Raw genomic sequence first — 17203 nt, forward strand, 5'->3', positions numbered from 1 at the left:
AAATGTGCAGTTAAAAATCGAAAAAAAATTATAATTTAAGTGTAAAATCATTTTATTTGAAAGATGTTTGAAATGAGATTGAGATAGAATGAATTTTAATAAATGATGAGCAAACCAAATTTAAATATTTTTTGCATTCATTTTCCTTCTCGGGTCACATTTGGCATTTGTTAATTATTTAAAGGCCATGCAGTTTGGAATTTTGACCAAAATTATATGACTTGACTATGAGATAGAGACAAAATACGTCACATGCATTTATTGTGTGCATACTAATAAAATTAGTAGGTGAATAGAATATCCATTAATAATTTCTAATTTTGGTAAATTTGAAAACTTATTAATAACCAATTAATTGTTCAAATAATTAATTTATTTTTGGACACCTATTTACTTTGGAAAATAAGGAATTTTAAATATCCTTCTATCATTTGTGGCGGTACTGGTAGCGCAAGATCAATCACTACTATGTTCGTTATTTTAAAATTATAGACGTAATAAGGTAGTTTAGTGAGTCGGTTTGTAGCTCACCTCAGACCTTGCTTTTAAATTTAATCCAATTTATAGTTGATAGTCAATGCCGTGTAATTAATACTTTGATTGATATGACTAACTGTGCTAACTTTGTTACAATATTTATGCATCAACATAATACTCATAATATCGATATGGACTGAGATGCTATTGAAGCTCCATCTACAAATATAATTGAGCATTTATTATACAACATTAATGTTGGTCTAACATAAACTGTTAACGGATCTTACTCTGAGAAATATTTATCATTTGAAAAAGAAAATCGAAATCTTTATTTAAAGAAATGTGCTGCGAATGGACATATGTATATTCTATATTGCCTAATTCGTTTGGCAAATTTATAAATCAAGTTATAAAGAGGAATACGAGTAGGTTCGATGAAATGTGTGTATAATAATAGATAGTAGTTATGAATATAGTGTAAATAAATAGAGTGCTTTGTTCAGCTCTAATGTTCACTTTTCTTAAATGAAAACTTCTTTTTGTCTAATTTAGCCATGATTCCATAAAATGTTTTGAGATTATACATTTTATTGGATCCACATTTTTTTTTAAAAATCACCAACATATAATCGTAAAAAGCTTAGTCAAGAGGGACTTAAACAAGAGTATAAATCAAGCAACAAAAAGAAAGTCGAACATCAAGATTTTATTCCGGCAAACGTAAAAACTAACACCATATTTGGTACACCCAAAAACTCAAAAATCGCAAATAAAATTTGTCTTCACCAACGTTTGACACGCCCAACAAACATCATCCAAGCTAAAAACTCATCATTTCCTCAACTCCTAACACCTAATATTATTGCCAGGATCAACACCAAGTTTATCACAATATTCCCTATAATACTTCACACGAGCGTTAACAGTGTTTGGATTTGCACCATCACATTCAAGATCGCCATTAACTGTACGAATTGTACCCCCAAAACCCTGTCCAGAAGTTATGTGATTGAGTTCGTCGACTATCTAAATAAACAATTCTTATTTTCATTATCGTGAGTCGAAAAACACTTAAATGGTAAAATTTTAATAAATATTTAATGTATTGCATTGAAAACGAATTATTATTAGTTCAGTAGATAAAGAAAATAGAGAACCCTACGTGCGGTTCTTGAACATTTTAGAGAACCGTACGTGCGGTTCTCATCGAATGAGAACCGTACGTGGGGTTCTCTTCGAAAGAGAACCGTACGTGGGGTTCTTGTGAATATTTACACTAAAGAAAAATGGAAAATGGAGAAGGCTATGGAAACAACGAGAACCATACGTGCGGTTCTCTTTGGCATTTTCTAGAATTTCAATTTTGCTTGATTAAAAATGTAAGATGGAGAACCCTACGTGCGGTTCTTAAACATTTTAAAAAAAAAAAAAAAAAAAAGGAAAATGGAGAAGGTTCTCGAAACAATTTAAAATAAAGAAAAATTGAACGTAGAGAACCGCACGTGCGGTTCTCTAGTCAACAACCTTATCACTAATGAGATTTTTGTCAGACAGGCGACCCCTTTATTGAAAAAAAACCCTACTTGCTCTTTTGTTTTCAGCTTCGCCGTCTTCCATACGAAAGAGAAATCTGGTAAGTTTTTCGATTTCTCTCTAATTTTTAGCCTACAAATATGTAAAATATTTTTGTCAGCAAAAGATATATTTTGCCCCTCAAATCTTTTGTTGGGAGAAAATATAAATTTTTGTGGGCACAAATCCTCTAATATTAAAAATTTTGAAGCAACTCGTAGCCCTACAAAATCTCAATTTGTCAACGGAAAATTTGTAGGGAACGTATAAACTTCTTGTAGTGACTATGATTTTCTCCACCAGAATTTTCGTGCGCGTATATATATCAACAATAGCACTCTTTTATTTTCCAGCAGACAACTGGTTCAATTTCCAACAATCAGCTCGTTCTTCAATCGTCTGCTCCTACTGTGCGTGTATGTATATAATCTTTTCAGCCAGCCCCCCAAGGCACATCCAAGTTGGCGGAACAAACACATTGGGGGGCTCTGGAACCAAGCGTGAGGAGTTCGATTCCTGGTGGGAACCTTTGATCCAATAAAGAAGGAATTATTGGTGGATTAATTACCATGGAGGAGGCTTCCTTTGGGGAATGAGTAAAAGTCATGTGGGAACCTGGGAACCAATAATGGCACATCCTACGATTTACCTCCCTGAGCAGCTGAGGGGCCGGAGGTTCAGGGACGAGGATATAGTCTGGCGCAAGTTGGGACACCATATATATATAAATCCAACAGGCAGCTAGTTCAATTTCCAGCAAACAACACGTTCTTCTTCTTCTTTTTTTCATTTCCGTTTTTACTGATGAATATGTTACTACTTGATCTTTTCCATTCGAAATAAAGTAAGATTTTTTTTCCTGTTTTAGTGATTAATCTGGCCGGAAAAAATGGTTTTATGTTGCTTCCTTTATTTATTGCTTTGAGTATAATTTGTGTAATGATTTTCTGGTTCATCAGTTAGTTATATTTTGTGTTTTAGTTGAATCTAGGAAATGTTTAAATTTCCAGTCAAAATTAATAATAATGAGGAAAATTGAAAGCAGTTCTTCACCTTCTGTTTTGACTTTTGCAACCTGCGAATAAGTGACCCAAATTATTCATGATTCTATTTAGTTTGGCATTTGGTGAGTGTGATTACTTGTTTAAAGTTTTTATAGAGATTGTTGAGATATGAAGTATTTAAAACAGGGCCAAGCAATTTGTCTAAACTGTGACAATTGGTAGAGCTCCTTTCTCGTAATTGAGTCGTACAAATCTCTTCATTTTCCAAGTCGATATGATCCAATCGTTCCCTAAACCATTATGGCAAGAAAAATTTTGATTCAAAGGGAAAAATTATTTTGTTGTGAATGAACAAAAAATATAATCTATTTTGTTTGATAGTAATTAATAGTTGCTACATGCATACTTACTCGAGTTGCAGTCTACACTGTCATTTTCATCCAAATAATGGTTCAAGTTGAGGTCCAAGAACCTTATATTCAAAGAAGAGAGAGCAAACCAAATGTGCGTTTACCATCCATAGTATGAACTGCCTTGAATGTATGGTTTTTCAGCTTTCAATATCTTCATTTCCCTTAAATTGCAGCTGCTTCAGGCGACATGACTGTTTGGGTGGTGTTTGTTGGTCGTCAACTTGGGATCTACAACACATGGAGGGAAGCGAAGACCCAAGTTGAAGGGTTTCATAATAATTGACACAAGTCTTATGACAAGAGGGAAGATGCTGAGAACGATTTTCGACCATTTTGCACTGGTGGGCCTTCACCGACGGTAATTTCTCTCTCTTTTTAGTTTATATATTGTTCGCCTTCGCCTTCATTATCTTCTACGGAAAATTTTTGTAGAGAGGGAAAGTATATGCTGTTTTTGTCGACCGTAAGCCTGGAATTTACAGTTCCTGGTACGAAGCAAAGAAGCAGGTCGACGGGTTCCCAAACAACTCTTTTAGGGCTTTTAAAACAAGAGATGATGTGGAGAAGGCTGTTGCAGAATTTGCTTCCTCTAGTAATCAGGTCGTTCAGAATGAAAATGAAGATTTTTTGGATGTTCAATTGGAAATTCAATTGAAGATATCAAATTTAAAACTTTGATGACATTGTTTTTTGTCCTCTTACTTAAAATGTGGATATTTTATGTATTGATTTATAATATCTGTTTTTTGTTCGCATTAGCCTCATGTCCTTATTTTGTTATTTTATTTGAATTACATCAGTATTATTGTAGTTTATTATCAACTAACAAATTTTCCCACATGCTTCCCCTTAATGTACTATGTGGTTTTATATTGAGTGTGAGTTTAGTAGTGTAATTTTCAACAGTTTACAAAAGACTGTTGATTATCCTTGTTGGTAGCATTGATATTTGTCTTCTATTATAAATTCTCTACTTCCAGTGTGCAGAGAGCCGGACATTGATTCTGGGATTCCTTTCAAAGCTGATGCAATCACTGCTAATCCCCCAACATATGGTTAGAATGTCTTTCTCCCCCCTCCCCACTCCCCCCACTTTTCTCTCTCTCCCCACACACACACACACACACACACACACACACACACACTTCTTGTCTCTTTGTGTGATTTTCCATTTTAGATAGTTATATGGATGTCGTCTTGGAATTTTACTTCTTCGATATTTGGGAATATGTGACCTCTATACCTTCTTTAATTCAAATTCTGCACTAGCCCTGGAAGAGTTTGCAAGTATAATTTATGTTGCTTGCATAGTGACCTTCTGCTTTGTCCTTATAATGTTTGCCAAGTTTAACGAGTCCACGTCCAACTCTAATGTTGTTAGTTGCTTTTCTTACGTATATGGAGGCCTTTTTGTAGAGCCTTTACCTCAGCTATGAAGTTATGCAGCTACTCTGGGATTCATGGAAAGCAAAAATTAGCTAGCCATGACTTATCACTATTCCACTTCTTGCTGCTTGTCCTGGTGACGACTTGTAGCATCCGTGTTTAGCCTATTTGATTCTGGGATTCCTTTCAAAGCTGATGCAATCATTGCTAATCCCCCAGCATATGGTTAGAATCTCTCTCTCTCTCCCCCCCACTTTTCTCTCCCCCCCCCCACACACACACTTCTTGTCTCTTTGTGTGATTTTCCATTTTAGATAGTTATATGGATGTCGTCTTGGAATTTTACTTCTTAGATATTTGGGAATATGTGACCTCTATACCTTCTTTAATTCAAATTCTGCACTAGCCCTGGAAGAGTTTGCAAGTATAATTTATACTGCTTGCATAGTGACCTTCTGCTTTGTCCTTATAATGTTTGCCAAGTTTAATGAGTCCACGTCCAACTCTAATGTTGTTAGTTGCTTTTCTTAGGTATATGGAGGCCTTTTTGTAGAGCCTTTACCTTAGCCATGAAGTTATGCAGCTACTCTGGGATTCATGGAAAGCAAAAATCAGCTAGCCAGATGTGGATGTGCTGCAGCCAATGAAGAGTTTCCAGTCCAGTGATCATTTCAGGAGGATATATGGCCTTCCCCAATTTCCAAGATATATACTCTTCCACTTTATGCCTTGCTTGCACTGATCTTTTCCAGTTCAAGTTGATTGTTGTGTGTAGTCATGGCTCAATCTGAGATCTTACAAGTGCTGTTATGCAATACTAACCTAGAGTAGAACTGTTGCAGGGCATACACATGTTGCAGAGGCATTGGAAGTACCAATTCATATATTTTTCACTATGCCATGGTCGCAAGTCTTTTCTGGATCTTTTTACTTGGAAAGTTGTACTCTTTTAATTCGACAAATATATAACTAATTCCTTCATGTTACTCAACTTATTTTCTTGTTAATTAGTGAAACCCAATGATTCCCATTTACATGATACATGTTGAGCCATATCCAAGATTGTAATTATACTTTATGACACATTTATAACTATATTCTCAGTGTTGAGCGTTGCAGATGTGGATGTGTTGTAGCCAATGAAGAGTTTCCAGTCCAGTGATCATTTCAGGAGGATATATGGCCTTCCCCAATTTCCAAGATATATACTCTTCCACTTTATGCCTTGCTTGCACTGATCTTTTCCAGTTCAAGTTGATTGTTGTGTGTAGTCATGGCTCAGTTTGAGATCTTACAAGTGCTGTTATGCAATACTAACCTAGAGTAGAACTCTTGCAGGGCATACACGTTGCAGAGGCATTGGAAGTACCAATTCATATATTTTTCACTATGCCATGGATGTAAGTCTTTTCTGGATCTTTTTACTTGGAAAGTTGTGCTCTTTTAATTCGACAAATATATAACTAATTCCTTCATGTTACTCAACTTATTTTCTTGTTAAATAGTGAAACCCAATGATTCCCATTTACATGATACATATTGAGCCATATCCAAGATTGTAATTATACTTATTGACACATTTATAACTATATTCTCAGTGCTAGCTTTGTTCATGGTTGACAGTGAAATTTTTGATGCCCCATTTTTATCTTTGCCTCACTGGAGGTGGTGATATTTTCTTCACATCAAGCGTTTCTTCAGAAAAGCAGAAGAGAAGAAAGAGAAGACAAGCAGCCATGCTTCGTTTAGAATTAAAATATAGAGCTTTTAAATATTATATAGTTTTTCTGGTGACATTACATTGTAATTAAAATAGTATAGTTTTTCTTCAGTATTATGATTGCTTGCGATGAATAAGTGCACTCAAAATCCGTTCACAATCCTAAAACTCATTGGTTCATTTCCCTCTATCTGAATCACTGATCTCAACTCAAGCGAAAGCATGGAAGAACAAGTTTAAATAAACCCATCTATTTTGATCATAAATTTGTTCAAATGAAATGCTTAGCCAATTCCATGCATCAAATATGTCAAATATGTCGTAGGAAATAGGAAAGTGTTATGGGGACATTTAACTTTGAATCCAAAAATGCGAGCTGCAAGAAATAAATATTTTAAGAATGAGTCCAAGCATATAGTCCAATTGCTCTTAGAATTCAAAATTGCGAGCCAGAAAAAATAAAAATTTTAAGAAAGGTAAAAAGAGATCCACACGTGCAGTTCTTGCACTTCACATCCCTGTCAGTCAGCCTTTGAGCTGTTTGCAGAATGGTTAAAACAAATCTTTCCTCATCAAACGAAGCATTTTCAAAAGACAGAGAACCGGTAAGTTCTTTTGTTTCCCCATTTGGTAAGTTTATTTTGTTTCATTTTTTTTTCTTTTATTGTTTCTCTTCTTCTTCTTCTTCTTCTTCTTCTGTTTCCCCATTTTTGGTAAGTTTATTTTGTTTCCATTTTTTTTTTTTGTTTCTCTTTTTTTTTCTTTCTGATATAATTTTATTATTATTATTATTTTTTTGGTAGACAATGGCTTACGGTTATCTGATCTTGGTGGTCCTCATGGTATCCATCGTCATGATTTCGTCCATTGTACGTGCACTGAAAGAGCAAAGACATATGCTTCCGGTGTCGGCACCTCCTTGTCCAACGCCGCCTTCAACTCCACGTCCGACTCCACCCGTACCTTCACTTCCGCGTCCGACTCTAGAAAAAAATATGTTGTTATTGACAGGTTTGTTGTAGGAGCAGACTTGAAGCTCAATCCTGTATATAAGTAAATTTATATGCAATTGTAGGCTTGAAGGGGGATGAAGATATTTGGCCCAGTTTTTGTTACGAAAAAATGACAAAAACACATTAGATTAATGTGTTTTTGTAGTTTTTTCATTTTGTAGTATTTAACATTGACAGGTTGGTTTGTTTTGTAGTTTTTTGTATTTCCTTTTCAGGCCTGCATGGATTGTTCATTTTGTGGGAATGTTTTTTGTTTATTTATTTGTATTGAGATTATGTATTTTTTGGGTGTTGAAGACCAGTCGATGATGCTGGCTGGTAATGGAGGGAAGGTAGTTGCTAACCATTTCTTTCCATTTCAAAAGCAGGCAATTTCAATTGAGGACACAAATTGTCAATATTGGTTACATAACGTTAAAAAATAATTTTTGGGAAATTGGACCATATGGAAATGGCGATTGACCGAAAAGAGAATAAAGATAGGTTAATTACATTTGTTATTAATTATTTATTGAATTCAAGACTTTTATTATAGAAATTATGTTTTCAACTTTTTTCATCACATTATTGTCATCAAACTTCCATTAATTAACATATCCCATCTTTGACGGTGATTTTCGTAAAAATTATAATAAATACTGTAGTTGAGAAATCATTTTTACTTCATTTTAAAGTACATAAACAAAAAACTTGGACCAATTCATTATCAACAAATAAATATTTTCTACCGAATGTATGCTTCTATTGAAAGTAGGCATTTTAGGTATATGACATGTTCTATATGTTGTGTTGAATAAAACTGTGTTTCCATTATATTCTATTTTGTTTTCAAATGGAAGATTATTGATAAATAATTAATTACACAATTTTTTCCCTTAACTAATTCATAATTTTCAAGAACATTACTAGTAAAAAATATGTTCATAGCTATAAAACATGAAAATAAATTTGTGTAAATTATTGTTAGTTTGGGAGAGGTTTTGAAAGCCTAAAAACTGTTTGAAATGAAAACGCACTTTTTTGTTGGAAAAGTTATTGGGAAAGTCAATTCTTTGGCTTGTGAATTATATAAATAATGGAAGATAATTTTAAGTTTGCCTTACGTCATAGAGACACCATATTTTCTTGAAATAAATTTTTGAACAATTGTTTGTAGGAAAATGGATATGGGAGAGCCGCATGTGCGATTCGATTGATTGGTTTGAGGTTATCGACAAAAAAGATTTGTGTAAGCCACTTCGATTTGAAATGAAAAATACAGAAATTTATATTTTTAAAAATAAATAAAAAATGGAAATATGCTATTTTTCAATTGAAAGAAAATGAAAAAGAATGACCATATTTAGTTCCTTAACTATCTAAGTAAACAATTTTTATTTTCATGATCACAAGTCAGAGAATAGTTAAATTTTAAAATTTTAATAAAATAAATTAAACACATTAGAAATAAATTATTAGAAATTTCATTGGGGAAAAATAAGTTTAATAAAAATGGAAATTAGAGAACCCTATGTGCGGTTCTTCTCGTCTTCCGGATGGGCTGTGCGTACGCATAGCCTTCAATGTGCGTACGCACATCCAAAGTAGATTGGCTGCAGTAAGCCAATCTGCTAGAGTTGCGTACACACGACCTGCAGATCGGTGCGTACGCATTGTTAAGCCCTTTTTTCTTTTTTTTCTTTTTTTTTAAATTATAAATTACAAAGATAAAATATAGCTCTTCGCATCCACCACGAAATTAAATTCTAGTACATAACATATTTTATGAACATGCAAAAGGAATGTGACTTGAAATTCAACGTCAATCCCAAAAGGGCGTTTTGATTTAAAGTTAACTCGAGCACTTATGTTTTATTCTCATCCTAATACCTTTACGTTGTTGTTCGTTTGCAAGTTTTATTTTTATTTTTTTTTAAAATATTTTTTAATAAATTTAATTAGACTCTTTAGTACAAAACATATTTTACGAACGTGCGAAAAGTATGTGTCTTGAAATTCAACGTTAATCCTGAAAGGAAGAGGCCGTGCATACGCACAATTAAGCCTTTTTATTTATTTATTATTATTATTATTTATTTTTTTTACAAAGATAAAATCTAGCTCTTCGCATCCACCCCCAAAATAAATTCTTATACGTAAGATATTTTATAACGTGATGACTTGAAATTCAACGCCAATCTTGAAAGGACGTTTTGATTTAAAATTAACTCGAACACTCTCCCAAGAAAATATGGGGTTTGTTTGCAATTTTCAAATAATAATAAATAATTTATTTAGGATTTGTTTGCAATTTTTAATTTTTCTAATAAATTTAAACTTTGTTGAAAAAGTATATATTTTTGAACTCCAGAACCACACGTAACTCTTCGCATCCACCCCCAAAATAAATTCTTGTACGTAAGATATTTTATAACGTGATGACTTGAAATTCAACGCCAATCTTGAAAGGACGTTTTGATTTAATATTAACTCGAACACTCTCCCAAAAAAATATGGGGTTTGTTTGCAATTTTCAAATAATAATGAATAATTTATTTAGGATTTGTTTGCAATTTTTAATTTTTCTAAAAAATTTAAACTTTGTTGAAAAGTATATATTTTTGAACTCCAGAACCACACGTATGGTTCTCATATTCCACAAAGCAAAAAAAAATGCGTATATATGTGAATATTTTGAACTCCAGAACCACACGTATGGTTCTCCCAATTGAGCAACATAAAAAAAAAAAGGAGCAAAAACAAAAAGGAAGCTTCAGAACAAGTAAATGATAAACCACGCCTTCACCAATTTCTCTTAAAACATTAAGAATTACATAAACATAATGCCAAGTATCAACATAATGCACCATAAAAATTTTTGTGAACAAAGCATTAAAATGATAATCGAGTGTTTAAAAGATGAACCAACAAATTTTTAACAAGCACAACCATCCATTTACGCACACAAATCAATGATGCGTAATGTGCATTTGTATGTATAAAAAGTTCAGTTCAGAAGTCAGTATAGGAGGAGCAGAAGCAGATTTAGGAACTGATTGTGGTCGTATGGATGGAGTTTCTCTACGAGGGACAGATTGAGGTGGTCTAGGCTTTGGTCCATATTCTGAGATGTTCCTTTCTGCACCAGACCACACACATCTAACAGACAAAACATGAGAATAATGTCATCTAAATGCACAACATAAAGAAAGCAACAAAAAAAACTGACCAACCGCAAATTTCAGAATCTGATTAAGACATTCTCTCCATGGATTTGGAGAGTACCCGAAATCTGGCACCTGTAAAATCAGAACATCAGAATTTTTAAACTGCATTCATACCAAATTCGCTTCTTCCTTTACTTTCTTTTTTCAATCTTTCTTTTTTAACAGGAAAACAAATTGGTTGGAACAACATTTGGTTTTCACCCGGTGATGGCCATTTTGTTCATTCTTGGACATGTTTTGCTGAGGTGAATCCCCATCAGCTACTGCCGCTGCCACTGCCACTGCCACTGCCACCACCACAGTTATCAATATACAAACCTCTTCTATACTCACAATTCATTACTCTCATTCAACTGTTTTTAATGCATGTAGTATATGCAAGATAGAGTGAAAATGAAAAGCAATAACAGATATTGGACTATCTACCGATGAGGTGTGAAGATGCTTCAGGTTTGTTCACCTTAACCCACTCATCCACAGTTTCCTTCCATTTCCTAAACATTAAAGATGAAATCATAAGTAAATGAAAAAGAATTCAGAGCCACGTCATTTTATCCATACATAAAAGTAAAACCTGACAAACTACTTCACCAATCTGCGCACTTCATTTGACAGAAGCAAAACAACATATTTTCAAGGAACATTGCTGTTTATGATAATAAAATAAAGTTCTTGAATAAGACAAGGTAAAGGAAAAAATGTACATTTCCAATAAAAACAGAGAAATCCCCCAACTTTGCTATACAAACATTAGCACCACCTGGAGAAACTCTAAAGCTGCATATCATTGTAACTTAAACATTATCAGCCAGCAGAATGAATGCAAATATCAGCCAGAAGAATGCACACAAATATCAGCCAGAATTACAAGATCTGAAAACAATTGCAACGTTCTCATTTGTGTAGACAAAATGGAATTGTGTTTAGTTTCTCCTACACTTTATTATTAACCTTCATCACCTAGTGTTCTCATATAAATCAAAAGGCATCATTCTAATTAAATTATAACCTTCAAAATTTTACAAAAAAGACAAAACATCTACAGAAGAAATCCCATAAGAGAAGATGTGATGTAGAATAAAAAGATGAAATAACAGTTATGGTTACCTCTTCCTCACATTCAATTATTCCGTCTGTGAATTCGGCGGATGGCTGAATTAACTTCAAATGAACCAAGCAATGAAGGGGTTATCTTCACCCTCTTGCCACGCCTCATGCCATCCTCGTCCACGGCAAAATTTGGGCTTGCTTCATGCTGTTCGGTAGGAGTCTCTTCATTGTGACTTTCATCAATGGGGCTGGCCCCTCCAGAAGTACCAAGGCTTGGACCGTGAAAGTCCCCAATGGGAGTTTGCCATTCCCCAATGGGAGTTTGATATTCGGTGTGACTTTCACGAACCTCTATTTCCTGGCTCGACCCTTCATCGAAGATGTTGGCCCCTACATGAAAGTCATCCCCCAAATCACTTTCAACTCCTCCGAGCATCGATGGCATTTGATTTTCATCATCTACAAACATAAAAAGAATAATAGTAATCTAAAACATAAATAAAATTTAAAATATAGAAAAAAAATGACAAATACCATTGAAAGCCAAAGGCCCTTCACTCTCATTCGCTACTACCAAACATAAAAAGAACACATTTAGTTTAAAACATAAATAAAATTTAACAAAGTAAAAAAATGATAAAATAAATAAATTACCATTTCCGTTGATCATCAAATTTAATCTCCTCTCATCCCAGATCTTTACAAAATTCGCGCGCCTCACAATCCAGTCAAATTTTTGCTAAGCGGTACGCTTCTTGTTGACTATCAGCAGCGATGGTTCGAGAGGAACAAAATTAGCCGGCAAATTCCACTTAAGTGGGCACAAGTCCTGCCGATGATATGCTAATTTTTCAAAATATATCAATATTGTACGGGAAAGAGCAACATCCATCTGCCCAACAAGATAATGAGGCAGAAAATTGTCGGGCAATCTTGCATATGGCTGCCACACAATCTACGAGAGAAAATAACATAAAGTTAATTGAAAACTAAAAAAAATTAGAGTAGAGTAACTAAAAATTCACATAAATAAAATAAACTTACATTTTCATTTGTAAGCATCACATCAAACTCTTCTCTTTTCTTTTTGATATAGGAGTTTTTGGACTTGAGCTCCACTGCATGAGACCATCCCATCATTAATGGAAAGATAGAAAACAACTCTCTTCCCTCAAAATTCTCTCTATAAATATCCACATCATAGAGAGTGCGTGGAATTATAGGGATGTGTTCATAGAAGAAAAACTACAAACAAATGAAAAATATAAGTTGTAATTTATTAACTTATATAAAGTATGTAAATGAAGGAAATAAATAAAAATAATATATACCGTAAGAAAAGGGGCACAAAAACTCATGACTTGGGGATTTTTTCCGTCAATCGTTGCCCTTTTAAATTCTGCCATGCTGTGATGCAATTGGCACAATAATGCAGCTCCCCACACATAATTTCTAATACCGTCCACATCTCTCAACAAGGACAAGTACATGCACGGAACTGAAGAATGACCTCTAGGGGGAGTAAGAAAGCATCTGATGACGTAAAGGACATATGCCCTAACGTATGGGTCAAGTCCGGCCCCAACTAAAACGGGGGGAATGTTCTTGAAAGGTAGTAATTTCCTGAGAATTACATCACATCTGTTCTTCGGATGGAGAAGCTCCGGCGACAACAATAACTCATTGCAGATGTCAGGGCATTCATTTGCTTTCTAATCCCGTCCAAGTACGGGCAAGCCATCAATGGGGAACCCCGTAATTCTGGCGACATCGTCTAATGTTGGGGTTATCCTCTGATCTCCAATGATAAAACATGACAAGTCGACTGAATAATGATCTATCAGTGCTAATAAAAAATCGATTGTCGTCCGATAGTCCATGTTTATTCTGTGGATGAGATCAAAACCCGTCCCTTCCAATCTCTGAATGACAGGGTCAACTGGCTGCCATTCTTTTAGCAGTCTCAGGTGTGTTCTGCTCTTATACATTTTTTCTGCAAATGACAAAATTCAGATTAGAACCATGTTAAGACACTCGTAATCTGCAAAAATAAATTTGGAACTAAAATTGTTGAAAACTGATTTACAGTATTTCCCTTATTTGAAGCAATCGGAAAGCTGCCGACAAACACTACACCTGCAAATTAAATTTGAAAGCATTAATCAAATGAACTGGAATAACAAGAACCATTATAGCTGCAAATTTCACTCTTTTGTATTGATTTCTAAGTTTCATTATAAACCCAATTGGGAAACTCAACAGTTGCATATATGCTGAAGCAATATCATCAAAAAACAGCAACAGTCAAGCATAAGAAAAGAAATTTTAATTATTCAGGGTATATACATTAAAGTCATAGCTTCTTTTTTTTGACTGGTTATGTGTTCAAAATCAATTCGTGGCCAAAAAAACATTTATTATACACTGCTTCGAAGTTACCTTGTATTAGCAGAATATCATGAAAAGTTGCATCCAGCAACTAGTTTCATTAAAGTTTCAAAGATTCCAGCAGGCAGCATAGAGACACACAGAGAAATAGGTATAGAAAATGAGGAAAATATACTTACCCTATGGACAAAACGATGATTCGCAGCTGGAAAATGAAGATTACCGTCGACGATTTGAGAGAAAATGAGGGGAGACGGATTCGAGCTTGGATCGGCGATTTAGGGCTTTTCTTTTCTTCATTTTCCGTAGTGTATTTATTTTATTTTTTAATTAACGTTGGCGGTCGGTTCGGGCGGGTTGGGTCGGGTTACCATGTTAAATCACGACCCGACCCGACAACTCAACCCATGAACCAAAAACAGCCCAAAAACAGCAAAAAACCGACCCAACCCGGTCGGGTTGGTCAGTTTACGTCTGGACATGGATCGGTTCGGTTTTAAAGAGAACCTAAACAAACCAAAAGTTTTCGGATATTTAATAAATGGAACCGTCGGGTCCAAATATAATTATGGAATCATTTGGGGTTCGGTTCCATTCGATTCCGTACTATAATTAATTTTTTTAACATTTATAACAACACTAAATAACAAGTTGTCCAACATTCAATCGTATTTTTAGAAATTAACATCGTCAAATTTAATAAAATGTAAATAACAAGTTATCCAACAAGATTAATTTAATTTACCAAAGAGTATATACTAATACTAAAACTTCAACGATCCATTCAATGGATCGTCTGCTTCAAATCTTCAAGTTTACATGAAAAATAAAATATAAATTAATATTGTTAATAAATTAAAAGTTATAAATTTAAATTTTTTAAGTATTGGCCCTCTTGGGCAGTTAGGCTTAATTGTTAATATTGCACTAATAATTGGGCCAAAAATTAAAACAAAATGTTGGGTTTAGAAATTTGGTTGGGTTGAGCTAGCAAGGCATGAACTTGGGAGTTGGAGCATGTTAACACCCCTACCTCCATACATCTCGTCATCTACATCCTTTTTCTGTCTGTACAAAGTATTCATAGTAGATTGAGCAGTAAATAGGCCCTTGTCATATATGTTGTAAGCATCATCAGTAGCAAAACCAGAGTCCATCCCTTTCTCCTAGATAAACATTTTCAATCTCTAGCTGAGGCCATTCCACATTTTTTTTGAATGGTGTCATTTGGTTTTTCTCATGTGACCTTGATTAAAAATAAATTTTAATTAACACCCTACATCCTTTAAAAAAAAAAACAAACAAACAAACCCTCCCAAGAAAAAACATACAATGACGAGTGGGCGTTTTAACTTTTTCAATTTTAACTACGACATGATTGATTTCAGATTGAATGAAATAGCCAATCATACCACATTGAGTTAAAATGTGATTTTCTGATTTCTCGTCTCCGATTTTGGCTTTTTTTGCTTAATAAGTAACAAACAATAAAAAAAAAAGTGATAGAAATTTCGAAAAAGTGACAAAAAATAAAAATAAAAAGTAAAAAATATTGTGTAAAATTAAGTGATATAACATTACTTTTTAAGAAGTATTACACATATAAGTCAAACATGAGCTACTGTCTTTCTTTGTAAATTCAGGGCGTAGTGTCGTCGACATCGAAATTAGCAGAATCAAAAGAAAAGAAGATTTTAGATAAGATCATCCGAGTTATGCTTAAAACTTAAAAAGAAAATACAATGGAATATATTTGTAAACATCTGGTAGTGTTTGACAGTTCCGACAGTGGCAATTGATAAGGTGGCATTGGTTATAAAATATTAGGATTTTTTTTTTAAGTTTGAATATTTAGGTATTTATATGCTAATAACCCTTTTAATAATTTATTTGGGACTTTAAAAATTTTGGGGCTATGATTGCAATCTGTTCTTTATTTTTCTTATTCTTTCATTTAAACGGAAGATATATTCGTCATTTCATTGTTATCCTGAAATTCAAAAGACACCCATCTCAATCACAACAGTTAAAAATAAATAGTTTTTTTTTAAAAACGTGCATTGTCCTCAATGGACCACAATATAGAACTCCCCTCATTAGTCGGATGGTGGCGATGGAGGTAGACGGGAAAGAATCTCCCTCATCAAAGTAGACTGCTAGCCCATCTCAGCTTGCATGCCACAAACTATGTCATATGTTTGATCAACCCGGAATTGCATACCGTCCATCACCCCAGTATAACAGTCCAATCTCCCAGTTAGCCGATCAGTACGTCGGTGAAAATCAGAGACATCTTCCCGAGTTCTGCTAGTGTCGGCTCTTACAATCTCGATGTTAGTTTTCATATCTTGTACTCGTAAATCCATGGTCGTAAATGCCTGCTGTAATTGTTGAACATCCCTACTATACCCGGTCATTGTGGCAAACATTTGACGCAATACGGGGGTGTCCACTAGTGGCTCATGTTGCGGAGCGGGGTGGATGTCATCATCGTCTCCATGGCCTTCCTCGTCCTCATCATCTTGTCGTCCCCGTCTGTACTGGTCAACCTTTCTCCAAGAGTTTCGAGCAGAGTGGATGTTGATTGGGGCAGCAGGACGCATTGCCTACTCAGCAGGTAGGAGTCGTACCCCGTAAGCCCTACATATTCCACAGATAAGACTGGGAAACAAGAGTGTATGTCGTGGATCTTCTTCCGTAGCGCAAGCACATATCAAATTATAGATGTGAGTGCCCAAATCAATTTTGAGGTCGTGAGCCAAATGATAGAGTAGTGCAGCTTTTGTGTAATCGAACTTGTACCGATGCTTGGAAGGGTCTGCATTGTGGCATACAAACGTCATCAAAACCATAAGGGATTCAGTCAAATTACTGTATAAGAAATTAGGTCGACGAAGTGGCCAAGCATTTGCTCTCCCATACAAAACCTGTGCTAACTCTGGCCAATTTTGCTCCGGTAGAATCGGGATGA

General features: G+C 34.6%; 1 protein-coding gene across 1 annotated transcript; it reads right to left on the minus strand.

Annotated features, from left to right (window-relative positions):
• Positions 1-1326: 1326 nt before the first annotated feature.
• LOC111384229 (endochitinase CHI-like) lies at positions 1327-3626 on the minus strand. The gene is made up of 4 exons (XM_023008490.1): positions 3571-3626; positions 3467-3528; positions 2621-2667; positions 1327-1506 (listed from the first exon to the last, which is right to left on the minus strand). The coding sequence occupies exons 1-4, from the start codon at positions 3624-3626 to the stop codon at positions 1327-1329; spliced, it is 345 nt and encodes a 114-aa protein (XP_022864258.1).
• Between the last annotated feature and the right edge of the window lie 13577 nt (positions 3627-17203).

Source organism: Olea europaea, unplaced genomic scaffold (assembly GCF_002742605.1).
Source record: "Olea europaea var. sylvestris unplaced genomic scaffold, O_europaea_v1 scaffold2874, whole genome shotgun sequence".
Lineage (NCBI taxonomy): Eukaryota > Viridiplantae > Streptophyta > Magnoliopsida > Lamiales > Oleaceae > Olea > Olea europaea.